The 23,619-nt window shown below is 43.6% G+C and overlaps 1 protein-coding gene across 1 annotated transcript in view; it reads right to left on the reverse strand.

Moving 5' to 3' along the window:
- MYH9 (myosin heavy chain 9) overlaps positions 1 to 23,619 on the reverse strand; it is a 1,134,272-nt gene that overhangs the window by 165,053 nt on the left and 945,600 nt on the right. Inside the window, exon 37 of the mRNA XM_044075327.1 lies at positions 11,512 to 11,640. Within this exon, the coding sequence (XP_043931262.1) occupies positions 11,512 to 11,640 (129 nt within the window). The remainder of the gene's footprint in view (positions 1 to 11,511; positions 11,641 to 23,619) is intronic.

The following is a 23,619-nucleotide window of genomic DNA, read 5'->3' on the forward strand; positions in this document are numbered from 1 at the left end:
TTTTTTTGAATCAAAAAATTCCTGGCTTTCCCAGTGAAAATGCTCCCCTACAGTATGTAAGGTTTCCCCAAAAGAAAAATCCTCAGGAGGGGAAGCAGAGGGAAGAGAGTCCTCTGCATCAGAATTATCACAAGTAGGCAAGGACAAATTCAGGTCATCAGGAGAGTCAGAAAAAACAGAATCCTGATCAGAAGATTCATAATCAAGCTCAGCCCTAGGCTATTAGATCTTCAGCCATTTTTATAATTTGTTTTTTTTTAGGCACAGAGGCCTCAGCATGTGGCCTGGGCATCGTTTTTTTAAGCCTGGATCGAGATTTAGGCTTTAGTAATGAAGGAAGCGTCTATTTAATATGCAAGTCTGTAGGCCTGAATACACCCTCAGAAGCCAGTGCCTGCACAGTGGCTCCAGACCCATCCAAGGTAGAAACATCCGCGGGTTCCATAGTTGAAGTATCTCTACTCCAAATGGGTCTCAGTAGAGGCCTGTGAATCAGAAGTAGCGGGTATCGGGGGCTGCGAAAGCACCTCACTGAGTACCGGTGAACTGGCCTAGGAGAAGTGTCGTCGGCAGTTTTGGACCTCGGCGGCCTGTCTCCATCTACCTTTGCATTTTTTTCGGAATCCCGGTAGTCGGATGGCTAACCAACGACATTTCTAGATAATTAAACAGAGAACCGAAATATTTAGAGGCAAAAATATAGATGACTGACAGTGCGCCGATTAAAGAAAGCACAAAACCAACAGCAAGGTATGTCGTGGGCAGGGCCTAGGCAAGGAATACAGAAAGAATGAAAATGTTTGAGTTATTTACCTTCCACAAGTAATGAAATTATTAACTTTTACTGACATCGGAAAGGAGCAAGAAAAAGTTTCCCCAATGTTGTACTTAGTTGAAGACTTCAGTTCTGAAACTCGAAATCGAAAATTTCAGGAGTCTGCCGACCAGCACTTGTGAACTGCTTCTGCTTCGGGCACCGCATGGCAAGAAAGACTGATGTAATAGCGCCGGTTGCATGTTTTATATCCCTGACAACCTTACATCATGGAAGAAGGGACAGCAGCCGAAGCAGGACCCAAGACTTTGTTAATCAGGCCAACTTGAGGACAACCACCAAGCAGATTACCCAAATGTAATGACTGAAACAGTGAAACACGAAGATAATCTCTGATATGCAGATGTATTTGATTTGGGCTCCATTGGCTCTGAATGCACCTACTGTCCAGGTGTGCACCCCAGGCATAGTCTGACGAGTCTGTGATGAGGGGTATGGGAGGCATGGGGTAGTGAGAAAGGAAGTCCCTTGTTGTGGTAGCATGCTGCTGCCCACCAATGAAAATCTTTCCTTAGACAAGGTATCACAGGTATAAGTTTCCAGGTCTTGAGAGTGCTGACGCCAAAGGCTTTTTAGATACCACTGATTGTAGTTTCCTCATATGCAGTCTGGCATAAGGAATGAGTAGAATGCAAGAAGCCATGAACCGTACAGCTTGCAGGATTTTCCTTGTGGAAAACTGGGTCCTGGTGTATAGTTGAGAGAAGTAGGTTGTCCAGTAGGCTTGCTTTTCTGGTGTAAAGAATGCCATCTGGGATGCTGTGTGTCCAGGCTTACTCCCAGGAATACAATTTTTTGTATGGGTACTATTTTTGATTTCTTTTCATTGATAGTATACCCCAGGGAGGTGGTCAGTAGGTCCTTTACAAAGATCAGGTGCTTTAGCAGCCTTTCCCGACTGTCAGCCTGAATCAGGCAGTCATCTACGTATGGGTAAATTTAAATACTTTTTTGTCTACAAAAAGCAATGTTGGCAGCCAGACATTTTGTGAAAACTCTGGTAGCAGTGGACAGGCCAAAGGGAAGTGCAGAGAATTGAAAGTGCAGTGATCCTGCTCTGAATCGTAGGTATTTCCTGCATGATTCCCTGACTGGGATGTGTAGGTAGGCCTCTTTTAGGTCTAGGGTGGCTAACCAAGCATCCTTGGAAAGCATAGGAAGAAGCTGCTGGAGGGTGAGCATTTTGAATTTTGGTATCACCAGAAAGGTGTTTAGAATGGATAGGTAGAGGATGGGGCACCATGTGCCCTCTTTTCTGGGTACCAGGAGGAGTTTGGAGTAGAAACCTTGGCCTGTTCTGCAGGAACATGCTCTACCGCCTTCAGAGAGGAGGGAAAGGACTTGTTTTTTTACCTCTGCCCACTGGTTTGGGGGAAGATTTGGGAACCCTATTGGGGTTGGCAGAGTGTGAAAATAAAATCTGTAACCCTGGTACACTATATGTTGAGGACTCAGCGGTCGTTGGTAATGGTGGCCCAGTTGCTTGCATGGAAGGAGAGTTTTCCTCCTAGGGGCAAGTGCAGGTGGGCAGAGGGAGGAAATTCTAGTGTCATTGTGAGCTCTTACCATAAGGGGTTGGCTTTGCACTCCCTGGTTTTGAAGAGGAGGAACTCCATTGCTTAGATCTCTGCATTCCCTGGGGCCGTTGTCTGAGGGGCCTGCTTCCCCTGGGTCTGGTATGAGCTGACCTGGAAGGGGGGGGGCAGGAAAGGACCAGTGCTTGGAGAGGCAATGCCTACTGACCTCGGTGGCTGGACCTTAAGAAGTTTGTCTGCATAGATTTAGCTTTTTCTTCCATCTTTTCTAGGACCTCTTCTGCCTTGGTGCCAAATAAATTGTCTTTGGGCACGGGTGTGTCCAATAATTTGGATCGGACATGGTCTGGCAAGGTCTGTTCCTTAAACAAAGCACGTCTTCTACATACAGAACCAGTGACTGCTGCCCTGCAAGATGCTTCTAGGGCGTCAAAACCACATTGTAAGGTGTGCTTAGTTACTTGACTTGCAGAATGCATTAACTCTTGTAACTATTTTCTGCACAAGCAGGGAAAGAAGATATTTAAGGAATTCCATGGTATGTTGCAGATATTTCAGCATATGGAACTGACAATTTAATGCTCTAGTAGCAAGAGTAGCAGAGGTGTACACTTTTTTACCCCATCTGTCTTAATGCTTGGGAATCCCCATCTGTGGGGGTGGTTTTCTTAGCTGAAGTTGCTTTGATTCCTTTAGGTCCTTGAGAGCTGACCTCGGGGTCAGCAGTAGGATTTTTGAAAAGAAATTTGAGAGAGTCCGGGACTGCAGTAGGTTTCCTTGGAGCAGAAAGGAAGGTGTCAGGCTTCAGACTGGATTCCATAAAAACATCTTCCACAACATCCAGGACAGGAGGAATGGCCAGAAGTCTGTGCTGTGGAAGATCTAAGAAGTCCCTGAGAAATGCTCCCTTAAAGTATGTAGGGTTTCCCCAAAGGAAAAGTCCTCGGGTGGAGAGGCTGAAGGGATTGATTCCTCTGCATCAAAATCCTCATTAGCAGAGAGGGGTTGCATATCTTCATATTCAGATGCATCAGAGTCATCGGACTCCTGTTCAGATAAAACTACTGGGGACAAGTCTTTCTTTTGGAAAGGGTAGCCTGGCTTCCCCGATGAGCATTACAAGGTCTTCCACCATTTTAAGCATTTGAGACTGAGGCAAGGAAGCAGGGGTCTGAGCTTGGGTTATTTTTTTGGGTGTGGTTCGCACCCTGGGCCTTAGAAACTTGGTAGATTTCGAAAGAACTGTAGACGAGAAAGAAGTCTGTCGAATATTGGTAGTGCGAAGTACTTCCTCGGAAGCCGGTTTCTGCTCAGTGGCTCTGGACCCATCCAAGGTACAGACATCTGCAGGATCCTTAGTCGAAGCAGCATACGGGACTCCGAAAGGGTCTCTGTACCAGCCTCCGTATCCACAGAAGTGGGCATCAGGGACTGAGAAAGCACCTCACTGGGGACCGGAGAATTGACTGCTAGCTTAACGGAAGCATAGTCTGCAGTTTTGGACCTGTGCGGTTTTGTCTTTATCCTTATGTTTTTTTCAGATCAATTGTCGGATGGCTTACCGAAGCCATATTGGAAGTAGAGAACTGAGAGCGAAAATATCTAGCTACAAATAAGGGCCCAACGACGTATAGTTCTGGCGTTGAACTAAGCATAAAAGCAACAGCAGGGAACGTTGTGGTCTGGGCCTAAATAAGTAACACAGTAGGAATGAAAGTCTGTGTGGTATTTGCTTTCCACAGGTGAGACAATTAACTTTTTCTGACATCAGAGCAAGAAAAAAGGATCACCAACGGGGAACATAGCTTTAGAAGACTTCAACTTCAATTCGGAAATGAAAAACTCAGGTAGCGGCTGACCGGCACTTGTGCCAACTGTTCCTGCTTTGGGCTCTTCGGCATGGACTGAAGTAATGGCATCGGCTGCCTGTTTTTATACCACTGATGACCTGTCAATCCTGGAGCGACAGCAACCAACGCAGAAATACTAAGCCTCTGGTATTTGGGCCGACTGAGGGCTACACTGACAGGGATAACCCAAATGTGATGACTGCAACAGTGAAACAAAGAACATCCAATCTGCCTTGGCCAACAGGGAGTCACCTGAAAGATTTTTGGCATGTCCCTGATTTTCAGGACCACCTTTTGAATGAGAGAAAAGGCATACAGAAATCGTCCCTTCTAGTCCACTGTCCACGCTAGTGGGGAATGGTCCTTGGTAAAAAAAAATTCTCAGTTGTCTATTCTGGGGGGAGGCAAATCTATTTTGAGGTCTGCCCCACTGGTGGACAATGTATAAAAAACTTCTCTGAGTAACATCTACTCAGGATGCAGAGAGAATGATATGCTGAGAGCATCCGCTTGGTGGTTGCCTGGGATAGGATGTAGACTGCCTGCAGAGAAGTTGTTTTGCGAGGCTAGGTCCGAAAACTGCATTGCCAGCCTGCAGGGTAGGTAAGACTTGGCCCCTCCCAGTCTGATGTACCACATGAACGTAGTATTGTCTATGAAGATTTGAAGGGGGCCTGGCTGTAGGAGAGGAAGAAAGGCTTTCAGGGCAATTGAACTGCAGTCATCTCCCTTAAGTTGAAGTGTTTTTTCAGAAGGGGGTGCCTGCCAGCGTTCTTGCACCTTGAGACCCTTCATGGTAGTCCCCCAGCACAGATCTGAGGCATCTGTGTGCATATGTTGAGCTAGTGTGGTAGTAGAAGGGGAAGGCCTGGGTTCAATTGAACTTGCTGAATCCACCACTTTAACTCTGCTTTTAGGCAGGGTAGGAAGGGTATCTGGAAATCTAGAGCGTGGCTGTGTTTGGACCACACACTCTTTAGGTGCCACCAAGTCCAAGGCATACTTAACCATATGGGTTTGGTAATTAAATGGCCCTGAAGGCTAGGGATGGAAGAGATATAAACCTTCTTGCCCAGCCTGTGCATATTCTTGGTATCCTTGTCAGTAGGCAGAAGTGACTAGGATGGAATCAGTCTTCACTGTCTAGGGCTACAGCTATCACAGTAGGTTCTGCCCCGGGGGGGGGGGGGGTACAAGAAATCTGTGGTCAACAGGCACCTTGTAGAACTATCAAGTCTCTGCAGCAGGTGGTGGAGAATCAGGATTTTTAGATGTTGATGCAAATGCATCTAGGTATGCAGGTATAACTGTGGGGGGTGGCAGATGTGAAGGAGATTCAACTTGCAGCAGCTCAAAATATCTGAGTTTGTTATTTGGGAAGTATCCCATTTAATATATTCTTTCATTTTAGTAATGGTCTCCCCAAAAATGTTTTCTGGGGAAGAATCCTCCTCTATGGATTCCTCATCTGGGGGAATAGTATTCCAGGGGGAGGCTATCTGTGATGAGTATGTAACAGACATCTGATAAAGAAAAAAAAAAACTTTTGCCTGAGAAATGGGAGGAAGAATAGAAGTAGTTGAAGCAGGTCTTGGGTTAAGCACTGGGATAGTGGAAGGTGAGGAGGCAGAGGGCCTAAGGGCTATGAAGGCCTACATCAAAGACTGTGTAAAAAGACAGTCAGTCAAGTTTGTCCCTCAGGAGAGGGAGATAAATGTTTGCTTTTTTGTTTTCTGGTTTTCTTTTTAAAGTAGTTTTGGAGAGAGATCAGGCCTAGTTTCTGGGCTCTGAGCTAAAGAGAAGGACTGATTCCTACATCAAAGACGTGCGTCTGGTGGAGCCTGGTTCCCACTTGACTTTAGTAGATACTGACATCTGAGTAACCTCCGTGGATGTGCTGGCCAGTACTTCAGAAGCGGCTTCCTTAAGGGGAGCCGCAGAAGTAGACTGCTCTAGTGGCCATCCCTCAACCTCTGTATCGTCGGTTGGTGGGGCATCAGATGTAGGGGAAAAGGTAGTAGGCCGTGAAAGCATGGCCTTTTTTCTTGGTGGTTCCACCAGAGCTGCTGACTCCAGATCCATCCTAAACAACTTTTTAAGCCTCTAATTTTCCAAATATAGATTAAGGGCAGCCAGACAGCTTCTAAACATTTTAGGGACGAAGGACTGGCAAATGGCACATGAGGTATGGTCATGTTCTTAGCCTAACAGAATACGCAATGGTCATGGGAGTCCTCATGCGGAATTTGATGTCTGCATCTATATTTACCCTTCTTAGTGGACATCGGCTAACAAGAAGTAAACCACGTTAAAGCAATAATAAATTTTAAGAATTCCCCAACAGGGTATATAGCTTTAGACGTCAAACAGAGGAGCGATGGGATCGAACTGACGTTCAACTGCGGCAAAAAAGTTCAGAGGTCTGTGCGTGCAGGCGTCACATTTAAGGCCCCTGGTTTATGGCCCTGCGTGTGATATCCCACGCACCAGCACCAATCAGGCTTAAGCTTTTGTATAAGAGCAAATGTTCGGGTCACCCGAGGAGAATTCCGCAGTAAGAAGACTGCAACATGGGAATAGGATATCTGTCAGACCTGATGTGTCGACTCATGGGGCCTTAGGATCCATGGACTCAGAAATGGGTAGTTGGATTGGAGTAACCAACGGGAAGAAAAGCAGGTTGACTGCTTACAGATCCAGTGGGGGACACAGCTGGTAAAACCCCATCTGGATCCATGTCCTGAGGAATGTCCTCATCATCCTATCACCTCTGCTTCAGAAAGACAAGAGGACCTAATGGAAGAGGATTTAGATGGTGATCTAGAGGATTTTAGGAGTTTGTATGAAGGGGGACCTCAACCTTGGAGACACCGGTTCTGGGGAGAACCTGGGAACACTGATCCGAGGAGATGGAGCTGTAGACTGTCAGATACGAAGGCTTCAGATCAGACAATTTAGGAACTTTGGCAGCTCTGAAGACTGTTTGTGAAGGAGTCCAGGCAGGACAGCTCTTACGGTGCCCCCTGGGCACCCTAGATTTTTGAGAGGAGGCTTGAGTCCCTGAATTAGTACCCAAGGGGGAACCTGAAGCAGGGAGACCACCTTTTAAAATAAGCTTATTCCTATAGCTCTAGCACTGAAGGCTACACAGCACAGAGAATCCAAATGTGCTGGGCCTAAGTAATAAATGCACTCCATGTGAGCATCAGAGCTGGGGATCTTATGCTCGCAGAAAGTTCATTTCTGAATCCAGTTGGTTTATCACCCATACAGGAAAATGAAAATAGTTAAACGTACATCACTTTTTATTATATAAGAATAGGAAAAACTACCAACAATGTTACTTAAATATAACTGCAGGTATAAGGGAGAAAAAACTACCAATAGTATTTAAAATGAATTACGAAAATAGTTTGTGAAATATGGGTAAGGAGAGTGTATAATAGTTGAAAAGAGAAAAGGAGAAAATATCCTGACTTAAGTAGAAGATAAACACTAAACCCCAAAGGAGCTCAAAGTGTCAGGCACGTCAGTCTTGAGAGGCAAATGAGATCTGAGGTTCTGTAGGGGTCAGGGGCATTATGAGTAATGGAGAAGTGTGAGATTCTGATCCTAGAATCTTTAGAAAGTGGCAGAGTCGGATCCTAACCAATTGGCTGAGGAATGAATGAAAAGGACATCAGATCTAGCTTTACAATTCCCTAGATGCACTGTATTTAGTACAGTACAGAACTCAGACAGGACTTGAAGTGCAGAAAGACAGTGACAGTAAATATTATAGTGCAAGTGCAAAAAATATATACTTGGATATTTTTTTTTCTAGCCTGTGATACTTCAGATGCTTGTAAAATCATTTAAAGTCTCTGCCGTAGTCTATGTACGATGTTATTGGTCAGTGGTCACAGCCCACATCCTGCCAAAGTATCTGATCACAATCCACACCAATTGCACTGGTGAATAACTTTGCTACCATGAACTGTGCCATCAAGACCGTTTTGGTCACAGAGCCATACTTCAGAGTTACATACAGCAAATACTTAGAAACGTACTACAGTTCAGACACCTTTTCTAAAGGCAGATTTTTTCAGTGGAAAAAAAACCCCAGTAAAGCCGAACTAAACGTATAAGAGAATGTGCACATTAACAGGGCCTGGAAATATTACCTGTGAAAATGGAACAATGACACTTGAAATGCGCAGGCATCTGTCTAGGTCAGCATTCTAGACTCTGCAATGAGAGTACTTAAACACTGCGGACATCTAATTGGTGCCCTACAAATAACCAACAAAACAATACTGCAGCCAACAAAATTTTTTGATTTAACACAGACTTTGGTCCTGTACAATCAACTACAGTTGCTTACAAACCAGGACAAACTAATCTGTGGACAAAAATAAATAGGTATGGCATCTGGGTCCAAGGATGTCACTATTCAACTGTACTCATGGCTTATCAGACCAGTCATGGAGTGCATCACCCACTTCAGTATGAATTAAAATCAGGCATATGCAACTGGAGTAATCCAGCGGTTTCTCAGAGTATATGACCTAAGGAACCTTTGCTACATGGACTGCCTCAAAGCCCTATCCCTTACTCTGTCTCCCATACATTACTGGCCTACAAAGTATCACGTTTCCACTCCGATGGACCAGTTACACATCCATGAAACAAATACCAGAATTACCTGATCTAGGGACCTAAACCTTGTCTACCAACATAAATAGGACATGCTGGAGGTACAAGTATGCATCTCAGACTATCCCCTCTCTGGAGCGGGCTTCCCATTTATGTGAAGTAGTTTTTCATTTATGTGAAGTAGTTTTTCCCTAACCCAATTCAAGCACAACTTGGAACAGTTGATAGGGAACTGGAAATTTCCCCCTGGTCTGCGCCTGTGTCTCTAGTAGACACAGGTAGCCTACAAATGCTTGACCACTCATGCCTAAAGCCTACACATACCCCTTAAAATAACCCGAGGGTATCAAAACTTTCATCAGATACTTATGAAGCCTGGCTAGGTTTAAAAAGGCCCCCTTCCCCTGGGGATGTTTAGCCTAATAATCACCTAAAACTTGTAAATAAAATACATTTGAATTTAACATACCACAAAGTTGCATGGGTAAGCAGGAAAAGCAAAGCTAAATAAGCACACTACCAGGAACTAGGCTCCACATGTGGTACCAAAGGATCAAATGGATTTCCCCATCAACTCATTCTACAACTGCGCTTTGACTGTTGAGCATTAAGCACTTCAACTCAAAAAGCAACGAGAATTATTCTTTGCAGGGGCTCAAGCCCATCTGCTCCTTTAAAATGGGATCTTACCCCCCTCCCCATAAATTTTATACAAAGTCTGCAGCTGCATTACAATGGGAGAAGTGGAAAAAACAGCAGTGTATCACCAGCTCACATAATGTAAGTGCATGTGGTTTGACAAACGGATTGAAAAATCAGAAAAGCCACCTGATGAACCTACTCGAGTGAAGGTATACAAATCGAATGACTTAAGGTGTTAACTTGTAATGAATGCTAAACAAAATCTACAAGACGACAATATTTATGTTTAGAAGGTTTTACTTTACTACGAGACAGGATGAGCTCACCAAATGGTATAACAAAACACTTTGCAGTAGTAAAGCATTTTGGACAAGTGACTTCACAAGATGGGTGTGCACTAAAAAGGCCACATGAATATTTAATCAGAATCTAAGAAAACTGGATAAGAGCTTCATCAACATATTAAAACTCTTGATGGCTTTGGCATGGACTTCAAAAAGTGGCATCTATTTTACAAGCAAAAAATCTGCATTTTTAAGGGGTAATGTCTTGGGATACATCACACCATGGGTAGAAACAGGTGTGTGTGTGTTAGGTACTACCACATTGATGCATAAACATGTTAAAATGGGACAGGTGGACCCTGCAGCTTTGTACTAGATTAAAATGTTTGAGTGTTTGACATTAGTAATCCTGCAAACAGAAGCTACATGATGCATGGCAACAGTGTAGGAGAGGAGCAGATTACTAGTGATGTAGTCTTATCAAAAGCTTACACATAGGATTAGTTTTCCATCCATTTCTACGAATGAGATACTTAAAACGTCTGTTTTTAACTTCACTCTCTTTCTCAAAAAGTATGCTGTTAGACCGTGCAAACTTGATAATCAACATAAAACCTGCCAGTGCACAAGCTACGGAAGAAACCACAAAGTTATTCAAAAAACAAATATGAAAACAAAAAAGAAAGGATGACTTCTTGAAACGGGTCCTCTTTAGTAATGCATTGTTTGCGAATCTGCCAGAGGAAGGTAACTAAAGGGGGATAACCTGACTGCATTGAAAATACAAATTCTAGTTTGGTGCAAATTAAACTCCTCACTATGGTTTGCTTACCATGTCCTTCAAAGAACTACAAGGGTTCTGACTTAATTCTCCTAGTGTTGTACTGTGCATTCTTGTAGATTCATGCCAGCTCAGACAGCCAACTGATCCCAGAGAGACTGGATCGCAGTTGTAAAAGCAACATGCTGGCAAATATTTACTTTACTTGATATTTGTTGACCAAAAGGCCAGGGGAGAAAAGCTCCAACAGTACAACTAAGCAAGAAAATTGCATGATTATAGTACAATACAATAAAATGAAGTACATTTCCAATACAGTACAAGAAAACAACAAGAAACATTTATACAACGAAGTATAAAAATAGGTTATAACAAACTGGCAAATAAGTTTGGGTTGTCATCAGGGGATGCTGATACAACTCAAAGTAGTTTCTTTTATAAGCTACGGGAGGTGCAGCTATTTAATACAAAAGTCATATGGAGAGTAGTAAGTTACTGTCTTGTCATAGTAGATTAGTTTTGATAAGACACAGGATAGGGAGGAATGAAGAAAAGAGGAGGAGCAAAGACTGGGTTCAAGTGGGATGATTACAGTGACACATCCAGGTGCTATTTAGGTAATTTGAGAGTTTTCTTGAATTCATGGACATGGGTAATATTTCTAAGGGTCATGGGGAGCTTGTTCCATGACAGAGTGGGAATGTAGCTACAGGAGATAAAAATTGTAATTTACAGAGTTTGATTGGGGGCATCTGCAACCGAAAGATATGCACTGCCCCAAAAATTTCATTTTTTGTTTTGACTGTGCAAGAACCACAACTACCATACATAAAAATACTTCCTGTAACCAGGGAACACTTCACACACACGTTAATCAGATCTAAAGGGAATGCAATTAAAGAATAGAAAAATCAGCAAACTATTTGTGGATTTTCATTATTTTGCTTACCTCTTGCAAGTGTACTAGATCTGCTTCCATCTGTTTAAGTTTCTTTTCATTTTCCTTGGACTGCGTCAGGATTTCTTCTCGAGAGATACGGGCATCATCCAGTTCACGCAAGCAGTCTTTCAGCTGAGTCTGTGGAATGGAATAATTAGTAAAAAAAAAAAAAAAAAAAAAGTTTCTTAAATAGGGCAATTCCACAACTTTCTTCAGATAAAAAAGTAAAAATGTTGCAGTCAAGGAATTTTGCTTTATAATGCAGTTATTCAAGTTTTCATCATTTAAGTCTTTTGTCCTGAATACAGTTTAACTTCCAAACATTCTATATTTCTATGCACCTCTTAATTGTTTAGAATTTTTCAGAATGTGAAACTTTTCATATTTTGCTCTCAAAATGTGTGGCCCTTGGCAAATGGCAGGATCAGAATCAATAAATGGCAGGCATTTTACTTTCAGACTGTATCCTTCAGAAAATGCATGCCAATGTAAAACCTATTTTTAGCAACCTTCCATGTTTTTGAGCTATATATAAAATGTCCGATTTTGGAAGCCCCCCCCCCCCCCCCCCCACACACACACACACTTTTTGGCTCTATCCAGAACGAGTTAAAAAGATGAGAAAAGCATTTCTATACAACACTGCTGCTCGTGTCTTATTTTTTTTAGGGGGGGCTTTTTTCTCCCCTCTGCAACATCCTACTGCTCACTACCAATTACCTCAGGCCCACTACCATGTCCACACGCACCTTCTGTCCCTGAACTTCTGACAGGACTGGGGGCGGCATGTAATCCATGCATGTCCTGGGGGTATGGCCATTAACATCCACCAGGGGTTGTTTTATGGCCTACACAGTTATCTCCGCTCAGGTTTTGCAGTAAAAATCCAGGGGGCAGGGGCGCAGTTGGGACGTGCAATGTCGTCCCCATCCTATTCCTCCTTTGGACATGCTCTCTGATAGCAATATCCCCAGCTTCTACCAGGGATAGTCACCAGAGACCCCCCACAGGACAGCCCACCCCCAGGGTTGGCAATGTCCATCCCTTCTCCCTGCCACTGTCACCCAAGTTAACTGAACCTGGATCAGCTGGGATGTAGTCAGGGCTTTATCCCTCTATGCCACCAGAGAAGCTTGCTCATGCCAACATTTAAAATGCTGTACATTAGCTATTAGATGGCACCCAGCTCCCCCATAATCTACAGTATTTTTCCATGCAAGCTCTGCGGCCCATTACAGATAAGATACCAGTGAAGAGGTGGAAGGACCACAGACACTGGTCATTACAATTTTTTTCTTGCGCATGGAGTGCTGAGGGAGGAGAGGCAGAACTAGAGCAATATATAGCACAGGCAGAATTATGCATTCTTCTACACTTGCCTTGTGGTATGAAGTATGGAGAGCAAAGAGCTACTGAATACTGATAAGACTACTGTAGTTCACATGGCCACTTGCTTTTGAACAAAAGATAACCATAACTATAAGCAACAGGACAATATAGACTGGGTAAGTATGACAACCTGGGCAGCAACCTCACCAGACTCTGCGGCATGCTCCTAATAAAGCCTCAATAGTACAAGAATTCAAAAAAGGATGCAATACAGAATCTGTAGTGCCACATTACATCCATTAATTGTAGTAACCGAGATTACAGAAAGTACAGTTTTGTATACTTACCATAAATGTAGATGTTAGTGTACACTATTGCAATCCTAAACTGGGGGATTTCCCATCATGGAAGTCTTTCGCCAGTTCAACTACCAGAGACTAGTTTCTCTCCTCCTGGAGCTACAGATGCCCTATTTGACGTCACTATGCTTGGTTATAAGGGTGGTCCAGCTGGCTTCATGTCAGTACAATTCTTGCCCCTAAAGTTAGGAGCCCTCCTGACTGTCACTAAGGTCCAGGACTCTGGGACCCTGTTATTCAGGGAGAATAAGCAGAAAGAGGGCTAATTTGACTGACAAGAAAAACGTCAGAAGGGAAGGAGAGAGTACTGCAACAATGAATACACTCCATCGACATTTACTGTAAGTATACACAACTGTACTACATTCATGTTTCACTTTTGCAGTCCTAACTTGTGGGATGTTTCCCAAAGCTGAAAAGAAGGGAGGATGGAAGAGGAAGGAGAGGAAAGGATGACCTGCAAGATGGAAGCGGCAAATCCTGCCCTAGACATGGAAAAAACAAATATGGTAATGTTTGGTAAATGTGTGCAATGAAGACAAAGTTGCTGCCTCCAAAATGTCCCTAGTGGGCACTTAATGTAGTAGAGATAGTGGTAACCCTGATGTAATGTGTCCTTACAGCATTAGGGGTTTTGTGGTAGCCCTGATGTAATGTGTCCTTACAGCATCATGGGGGTTCTTACCATGGTGGGTGTAACAGGAGGTGCAATAGGAAATCCATTTGGAGATGGTTTGCCTGGATACAGGTTTTCCCTCAGAGCTGCTGGTAAAGGATGCAAACGCTGTGTAAAATCTTACCATAGCGTTAGATGTCCTCTTCCCTGTTGCAGTATTCTTGACATGGGGAAGATTGCCTGCAAAGGGACTAGACGTCAGTCAGTCTACAAGTCTTTAGTGCCTTGGGTGCATGGTACATCAGAGTCTGCTGTCAGACAAGGGCTATAAAAGTGGCGTACGCCCTCACCATCCTCAGAACTGAGTGCCCCAGGGAGAACAGCTGAGAAGTAGAAGTGGCACAGGTACATCCAAGAAACAAATGCAGGGGGATGGAGGGTGGGAAACAATACTGCTGAAGAAAGGATATTTATAGTTGTGGTAAGATTTTACACAACTTATGCTCTTCTATTCTGCTGTTGCAGTATTCTTTACATGAGGGAGATTGCAAAAGCTCATGAGAGAAGAGGGAGGAGGTACCCTGCCCTTGATCTGGAAATGTCCAGTCTGTAATGTTCGGTGAAAGTATGAATTGGAGACCAAGTAGCAGCCTCCAAAATGGACTTGGTGCCCAATCCTTTGAAAAAAGCGTCAGATAAAGCCATGGTTCTGGTGGAATAAGCCCTCGCTGGAGAGGGGAGGCTCCTTCCATGTTCATAACAGAAGGTGATGTTCTGCTTGGAGACGTTCAAGGGCTCTAGGATGGAAAGACAGCTAATCATTTTTCCCCGATTCTTAGTTTTATCTACCACGCAACCTAGGCACTAAAGACTTTTGTACACTGACATCAGGTCGCTTGGCAGGCACCTCCCTCCATGTAAAGAATACTGCAACAGCAAAATAGAATATCAGTTGGTCTGATTTCCTGATAACGACAATAAAGGGTCCGTGCTCTGCCTTTACTCTAGTAATTCGTTATTCCATTTTAGTGTTGGTTTTAGTTTATATATTTTTTGTTTATTTCACTGATTTCCTGATACTCTTGGTTCTGTCTAGGTAGTAACGCAATTGTCTATGTACATACAATGAATGAAGGGTACATCTTCCCCTTGTTCTGGGGGTTGGGAAAGATGGCAATCAAATGTATGGATTGATTCAACGAGGTCCGTTACCACCTTGGGCATAAAAGGAAGGGTTAGGCCCGAGTGAGACACTGTGGTTGGATGATTAAGGGTTCCACCCACATTACGGCCTGAAGCTCAAACACTTCGGTTTGAGGTGATAGCAAGTAAAAAGGCAGTCCTCCAGGTCACAAATTTTAACTCAGTGGAAGCAGCTGATTTGAATGGTGGGAGGGTCAGTTTCTGCAACACAATGTAGGTCCCAGGGTGGAACTGGAAGCTTTCTGAGATGCCTAATGTGAACAATGCCTCTCAGACACTTTCACTGAGCTGAAAAAGCAGGTAGACTGAGACAACTGAAACATGGGTTTTTATGAAGTAAAAGTCCTTTGTCAAAAAGGCTGGCCAAATAAGACAGGATGAAAGACATCTTGGCTAGACTGGGGTTTTGTCATTTTTGTCTGCACTAACGGATGAATCTATTCCATTTGGCGGAGTAATATTTCCTTGTGCTAGGTTCATAGGTAGGTACTAGGCTATCGGCCAAGAGCCTACGTAAGCCTAGCCAACAAGGTTCCCTGGCGTACGCCACCCAAGAAAGTTATTTTCTTGTGCCACTGTCGAGCAGAGACACAGAAGTGATCCCCGGGGTGCATTTCCAATTTCCCATCCACTCAAGATTTTTCTTGGGAGTGCTAATGAAGAACTTTGCTTGACATAGATGGGTAGCCTGCTCCAGAGTATGGGAAGTCTCTGGGACAGGAATCTATCCCTCCCACATGACCTGTTTATTGTGGTGACAAGATTTAGGTCCCTAGAGCGTGTAGGTCTCCTGGCACCTTTTAGAATATCCAAAACCGGTTTGTTAAGGAGATTTCTTCTATGAAATTAAGGTATCTTCCATGCTGACAATCTGAGTGTCCAGAGGTTGAGGTGTATAATCTTACGCCTGTCCTGTGTCAAAAGGTCCACTCTGTGGCAGCTGCCATGGTTCTGTGTTGGTCAGGCTGATTAGCAGAGTGTACCACTGCTGCCTGGGCCAATCTGGGGCTCACTATTACTCTTGGCCACTCATCTTTCACAATACCCTGAAGTACTGGAAGGAAAGCACAGAGATAAAGGCCTAAGTGAAAGAACATTTGTCCTCCAGGCTGAGTTCATTTGGTCTCTGGAGCAAAATTTTCACGTGAGCATTTTCTCTGGTGGCAAAAATGTGCGATTTAAAAAGTCCTAAAACACAGCTGAAGTGGGCTCCCAGGCTATTTCTGATGCAGCCATTGTCAGTTTTTTCCCGGGGAATGAAACTGAAAGGGAGACCCAGGTTTAGGGAGAAAGCCTGGAAGCACCAGGCAAATTCTTTCCTGAGACAAGGGATCGGCTTTATCTTGATGAAAGGCTGTGAAAACTGAATTCTTGTGGTACCACTGAAGTTTCTTCATGTGTAGTCTGGCCAGGGGAACCATGAAGATAGAAAAGTCCATGTAACCCAGGGCCCTGAGGTACTCCCCGGCTGTGAGGCAATTCCTGACCATTACTTGCTGGAAGTATGGTGTCAGGAAAGCAACCCTGTCCGGAGGTAAGGAGGCCTTCTGGAGTGCTGAATCCAGCAAGGCCCCCAGGAACACAATCCTGGATGTATGTGGGGTTTGTCAGATTTCTTTGCTTTGATGGTGAATGCCACTGAGGTTAAAAGTTTTTTGGTGAAAAGCAGGTGCGATTTGAGTTTTTTTTTTTTTTTGAGTTTGTTGCCTGAATGAGGCAATGGAGGTAGATTTGAATTCCCTTTGGACTGCAGAAGGCTATTAGAGGGGCTAGGCATTTCATGACGACCCTGGGATCAGTAGACAAGCCAAAGGGCTGAGCACAGAATTGATGGTGCCTAGTACCTGCTCTGACGCATTAAGATTTTGTGCGATTATTCTATGGGGATATGAATGAATAAATCTTAAATCCAGAGTGACCGTGAGAACATTGGGTGAGATCATGGGTAGAAATTTTTGGACCCACGTGTATTAGTTGAGTCTTGACAGGTCTAGTATTGGCCATCATATACCTTCTTTTCTGGGTACCAGGAAGAGTCTGGAGTAAAATCCTCTTCCTTGCAAGTACTCTGGTACTGGTTACAAAGAGTCCTGAGCGCACAGTTACTCTATCTGGGCCAATGCCTCTGTTTTGGTGGGATGCTTGAGAGAACAAAAGGCTGCTTGAATTTGAGCTTGTAATCCTCTGAAATAATGTTTAGCACCCACTGGCCAGTAGTAATGTAAGATCAGATTCTGTGGAATAGTGATGACCTCCTAGCCTTGGAGGGGAGGGGGTAGGCAGTACCATGGCTGAAGTCATGTTGTGCCCTTCTAGGGACCTGTTGGTGTGAGACCCTTGGTCTAAAGGGTTCTGAATGCCATTGCTTGGGCGTTGGTGCAGTCTTTGGCTCCCTTCCCTATGGGGCTTTCTTTGCCCAGCCTTGGGTTGGAAAGGAAAGGACCAATGTTTGGTGGGATAGCTTCTTCTGAAATGAGGAGGGTGGACTCGAGTCCTTAACTGTTGCATGGGCTTTGCCTGGTCTTCCATTTTCTTGAGTACAGCTTCAGCCTTAGGACCAAAGAGAAAGCCTTTATACAGAGAGGCATCCAGGAGTCTGGATTTGACATGGTCTGGAATGGACCGTTTTCTTAGACAGGCATGACTTATGACAGAACTCATAGCTGCAGCCCTACTGGAAGCTCCCATAGCATCATACCCATAGTGCAGGGAGTGTTTGGCTACCTTAGAGCAGGAATTACAAAGGTCTAAACTCCTTAGGGATGTTCATGCCCATAAATTTCTGCTTTATTTGGTCCACAAGAGTTTCCTGGTATTTTACTGTGTGAAACTGGTAGTTCAAGCTCCACCTGGTGAAGGTAGCAAATGTGTAAACGTTTCTGCCATATCTATCCAAAACCCTGCTTTGTCAGTCAAGGGATTTTTGGACAATGCAGCTTTTGTTCCCTTAGGGCCTGGGGTCACAACCCTCAGGGTATGCCACGAGGTTCTTAAATGTTTGTGTGAATCCAGAACACAATAAAAAATGGGTAAGGGCAGGAGGCAGGGAATCTAGTTTTAAGGAGTCTCCAGGAAAACATCACCCACCACCTATAAGGGTTTGTGTTCAGGCAGGTTAAGAAATTCCCCATTTCTTTTCTTAGATTGTGTTTAGTCTTGTGCTTCTCACCCGAGGTGTTCTCTTAAGGTGTGAAGAGTCTCCCCCCAAAGGAAATATCCTCAGGAGTGGAGGTCAGTGAAAGGTTCTTCTGAGTATGAATCCCTGGAGAAGACCATAAAAGCACCATCTTCAAAGGTAGAATTTTCCTGGAGAAGAACCAGAGAGGTCTTCTGAAGGAGCGTTGTTCTTTCCCCTGGACTAAACTTGGGGGGGGGGGGGCAGATGAGGCCACTTGGCTCTAACCAGGGAGATTAGATCTTCAGCCAACCTCAATATCCTGTTGATATACCTTGGAATGGGAGCTGGTAGGCCTAGGTTAAGGCTGGGCTGAAGCCGCTTTTTTGTGAGCAGCATTAGGTTTTGGTCTGTGAACAAACACTGGCCCAGAACTGACAACTGACTCCTGCAGGCAAAAAGCTGTTGCAACATTTAGGAGACCCAAAGATACTATGCCAGTCTTACTGCAGTTGTCCGAAACCCGATTCTGCACAGCAGCCCCAGACCAAAGTGACAAATTGAGTCCTACAGCTTGAAAGCCACTGAAGGACTTGAAGGCATACTTGACTCTGAACAGGTCTTGATAGAAGCCTGCTCCACCCCCTTGGTTACAGAAAGGGACTATAAAAGTACCTCACCTTCAGCAATAACAAACCTAGGAAAAACTTTCCAACTGCAAAAGGGCATCATCCAAGGTCCTAAGCCTGGATTACTTTTCCTTTTAGCTTAGGGATTTCTACCAGCAGATGCTTTGCTAAAATCTCGGCTCTGCCCAATGGTTTTGCTGTTAATGCGAGCATAAAAACAAATGACAGGTGAGGAAGTGTTCTGGCCCTAAGCAAGTTACACAAAATGAGTGAAGTCCTGGTGTGTATCTGCTTGCCAGAGCAGAGACTTATTTTCTGGCATTAGTCAAAAGATACATAAAAGGTTACCAGAGGGGTACTTGGCTTTCCGGAGTCATCTTTCTCTGGTGCAGACTGACCCATGCACTGGCTGGCACTCTCCTTTGGGCTCAGTCAGAAAACTAAAATCATGGTGCTGGCTGACTACCCTTAAACCCAAGTGTAGTGACAACACTGTGCCAGCTCCAGGAGGAGGGAAACTAGTCTCTGGTAGTTGGGCAGGCCAAAGGCTTCCACAGCAGGAAATCCCACAAGTTAGGACTGCAACAGTGGAAACCGGAAGATCAGGAGCCCACAGACCTGGGAGTGGGTAACAAGCTCAGAGGACATAAGCTCACATTTTTTGGGCTATGTAACTAAAATGGAAACGGACTTGCTTTGGTACTCCTTCCACACCTCTGTGGGGTAAAAGTTATTTTATTTTTCTAGAACTATCAGGACAGTAGAGTTTAGTTCCCTTTAACAGAATATTGGGAGGCAGATGTGTGGCATTAGAGCATCTCTCTGGAACTAGTGACATGCAACCCAGGTGGATGCATTACATATACTCAGCATGTTACATTATCAACACTACAATGTAGGGAAGTGGCAGCATTAGGTCACAAACAGTGCAAGGTAACAGCAGTATAGTCAAGTATAATTACCACAAAAACATTACCTACACAATGCATCCTGCATAATGTGGCAATTCAGTACAAAAACAGTAAGAAAATACCAAGCACACATCAGAGTTGGGGGTGGGTAGGTCACAGCATATTAACAGGGGATAGTACAAGCAAAGGAGGAATAAACCTAAACCAATTAGGAATTCAAAAATTAGGGTACATTAACATGGCTGAGACGTGCGCATGCACACAAACTTACCATGCCTGATCACTCTACAAACTTGAAAACTACGAATTGCACTACTATACCCAAGCTAAGTGAAAGAGCCCTACAAAAGCTGCCAGAATTCTCTAAACAAAAAGGATTACAAAAGCCTACCATAGTCCACAAATTTGGGGGAATAGGTGCACTCCTATACTACCATGCTTCTACTGTTTTCAACCTAAATCATCCAATGCCAGCTCCGCTGATGTAGAAAGATAAAAGCCCCATGACTCAGGTGACTCAAATACATTTTGGAGAATGGTGTGGCTTTAACCTGCTCATCTCTTTCTGGGCGAGGGACAGAGGATGTACTGAGAATACCATGCTGCTGGGTTGAAATGGAGTACATAATGGGGTTATACAGCTTCCATATGTGGGTAGGACCACAGAAGTCAGCACAGAGGTGAAATGCCCCCCCCCCCCCGCAGTATCTCACTATGTATCGGCATATGCACAGAAGGGGCTACAGCTAGAATGTCTAGGCATTAGATTTTTTAGATAATGCATGCCAAAAGATGCTGCCTACTTACAGCCCAAACAGAACATCAGGGTTGGTCCTGGTCATTTAACACACGACCACCACCCTCACATAATGATTATCTAAAATAGGAAAACCCCAGTTAAATGGTATTTTAGACACCATACCAGAGATGCAAGCCCACAACTTTGATAGTCCCATAACAATCAAATGAAAACACGGATTTGTCCCTACTTTTACAAGAATAGTACAAGCCACCTTGTGCTTTTCATCTTTTGACTGCAAAGGGTTTATAAGTGGCCCATTTTAGATTTTTCCCCAAAAACTTATCTTGCATTACTGCACTGTATAGTTTACTTTACTGATGTATACTGTGATGCTGTCTTCCCGCAGTGGTGGTGCTGTGGTAGCGTTGTCGCCTCACAGTAAGACGCTGTCAGTTTCGATTCTCAGCTAGAGCTTCTTCTGCTTGGAGACGTGCGTGAATGGGCGTACCTTCGTTGAAGGTTGCGAGTCAGGGCTGGTAACTCAGCACGTAAAAATTAACTACCAATCATTAGCGGACCGGAGTTCTGCTGTGGCAACCCCTAACCGGGAAAGGCCGAAAAACACAAACTGTGATGCTGTCTTCAAGCTTGACCCACCTGATAGAAGCCACATAAGCCAAGACAGACTCTTACCTATTTGCAAGCTACCTTTTCCAGCAGTGTTCTAGGATCTGCACTTGGGATTTCACATGTACTCAATACTGCAGGCAAGAACCAGTCATCCAGTAATAAGGATTACTGAACTGGACACATACCAGCTTAGAAATATTGCAAGTACCCAATCTTTCACTGCTCCTTGACTAGACAATTTAGAAATATATGTAATATAGCCTACCCATTAATGGGAAGAGTTTTTAGTCAGCACTTGAAACTGATACTGCAAATACAGTGCTTCTTCAGGGAAGCTATGCTGGCGATGTTTTACAACAGTAGCCCCCCCCCCCAAGATGTTTTGCTCCGGAATGGATGTAGTCAGTGATCAACATGCCTAATGGACATCATGCAGCATGTAAATGATGCACAATTGACACGTCATGCAGATTTGCCTGCAACATCATGAGTAGTGTACCTGGTTCGTCAAAGTAGTGCGATCTTGTAGTTTGGCATATTTATATACAGGGGGGGCTGGCCTCCTTGCAAAAAGCACAGGGGAAAATATTTGTGGGGTACATGGATGCCTTTGCCACAAACTGAAAGCCAGAATTTGAAAAGATCGGATTTAATTTATGTTATATTTATTCACTTTAACAATGAAGTTTTAACAATGAGAAAATCAAATACAACTTAAATAGCCTGTTAGGCAGTGACAGCATTTAAAAAATAAAACTGTGTAGAAAGTGCCAAGTACAAAATAATACACTCTGAACAGTCCCTCTTATAAAAGATAAAGTAAAAGATTCTGTTTTGCCAGCATGGCTAATTTCACGTGCAGGTTCTGAGATGTTCCCATTAAATGAGGCTGGGAATGAATACAATGCTGCACTCGACAGTGAATCAGTTAAGGAGAATCAGCAACCTGGACGGACTATTTTACAAAACTGTGCGCAAAGGATGATTTGTTTTTGTATTTCTTCAGCTTTCTGCAGCTTGGATCGATATTCTTTTGTTGGGTACTGGCTCAGGTATGCTGGTAAAGAATGAATATTCATGTTAACTTCACCATTTTCATGTTTATTCATGCCAGCAGCCTGTTGGGCGGGGTTTAGGTGGAACTTGCTACTAAGCATGGGGGGGGTAAAAGCAATGAATACACCAGTGAGCTTCAACTTTTAGACCAGAGTTCAATTTCAACACTCTCCTCCACAAGCAGACTAAGCAAATAACTTGCATATGTACAACAAATTCTACAAATCTAATTTCAGTCCACCCATGGACAAACATGTTGCCATTTTCCAACAGGCAGTTATCAAAGATTTGCATTACCATTCAAATTCAGACTATCAGACAATCTAACAATGACGGAACAAAACGCTCTTGCAGATCTTAGGGCCAATACTGATATTTCCATCCTACCAGCAGACAAGGGTGGGGCGGTGGTGGTCATGGACTCCAGTCCAGTTATTACTGGGCTGAGGGAAGGAGACAATTGTCTAACCCTCATCATTATATGAACATGCCCACTGACCCCACTCAATTTTAAGAGAGAGACTGACAATTTCTTGCAGGAAGCGGTGGATCAGGGAATTATCAGTGATAAAACTAAACAACTAATGGTAAAAGATCCAGGGAAACAATATCTATATATTGCCTAAAATTCACAAATCTTTGAGTACGCCACCAGGCAGGCCTATTGTTTCGGGCATAGGCTCCCTCTCAGAGCCAGTGTCAGCATTTTTGACAGAATATTTGCAACTGCTATTGTCACATGTTAGAGCTATGTTAAAGGACACAACAGAATTTCTACAAATTGTATCACAGTCTGATTTGGAACCTCATTGGTTGATGTGTACCCTGGATGTTAAATCACTTTACACCAGCATTCCACACTGGGCTGGACTAACAGCATTAGAATTTAGGCTAAATAAGACCAATATAGTCCAGGTTTTAACACATTGCTTATTTGTATGGCCGAGCATGTCCTTACCAAAAACGTCTATTTTCAACATGAGTGTTACTGGCAAATACAAGGCACAACAATGGGGGCATCCTTTGCCCCAATATATGCCGATTTATATATGGGATATGTTAAGGAACACATTATATATAATGAGCTACATTAATCTGTATTTGCCAGACAGACATATTGAGACGTTTTTTGGAATGTTGGCTTGTATGGAAAGGAGGCAGTGATTATTTGGAGGAATTCACTGAATGCCTCAATGGAAACAAATGGGGGACTGAGTTTACAGTGAGTTTTCATAAAAATGAGATTCACTTTTTGGATGTCAATTTATAGCGTCAATTAGATAAATACATTACGTACTATCAAAAATATCTACAATATAACAGCCTGTTACACGCCACCAGTCTCAATCCTAAACATACCATTAACAATATTCCTAAATATCAGTTTTTGCGCTTGAAAATAATTTGTTCTTCACAGCAGGATCTGATACAATCCCATCAGGATTTAGCCAACAGATTTTTAGCTAGGGGATATGGTACACAGAATGTTAACTTGGCCATGCAATGGGCCAAAAAACAATCCAGGGG

The sequence above is a fragment of the Protopterus annectens genome, chromosome 1.part1 (genome assembly GCF_019279795.1).
Source record: "Protopterus annectens isolate FY-2018-M chromosome 1.part1, PAN1.0, whole genome shotgun sequence".
In the NCBI taxonomy this organism is placed as follows: domain Eukaryota; kingdom Metazoa; phylum Chordata; order Ceratodontiformes; family Protopteridae; genus Protopterus; species Protopterus annectens.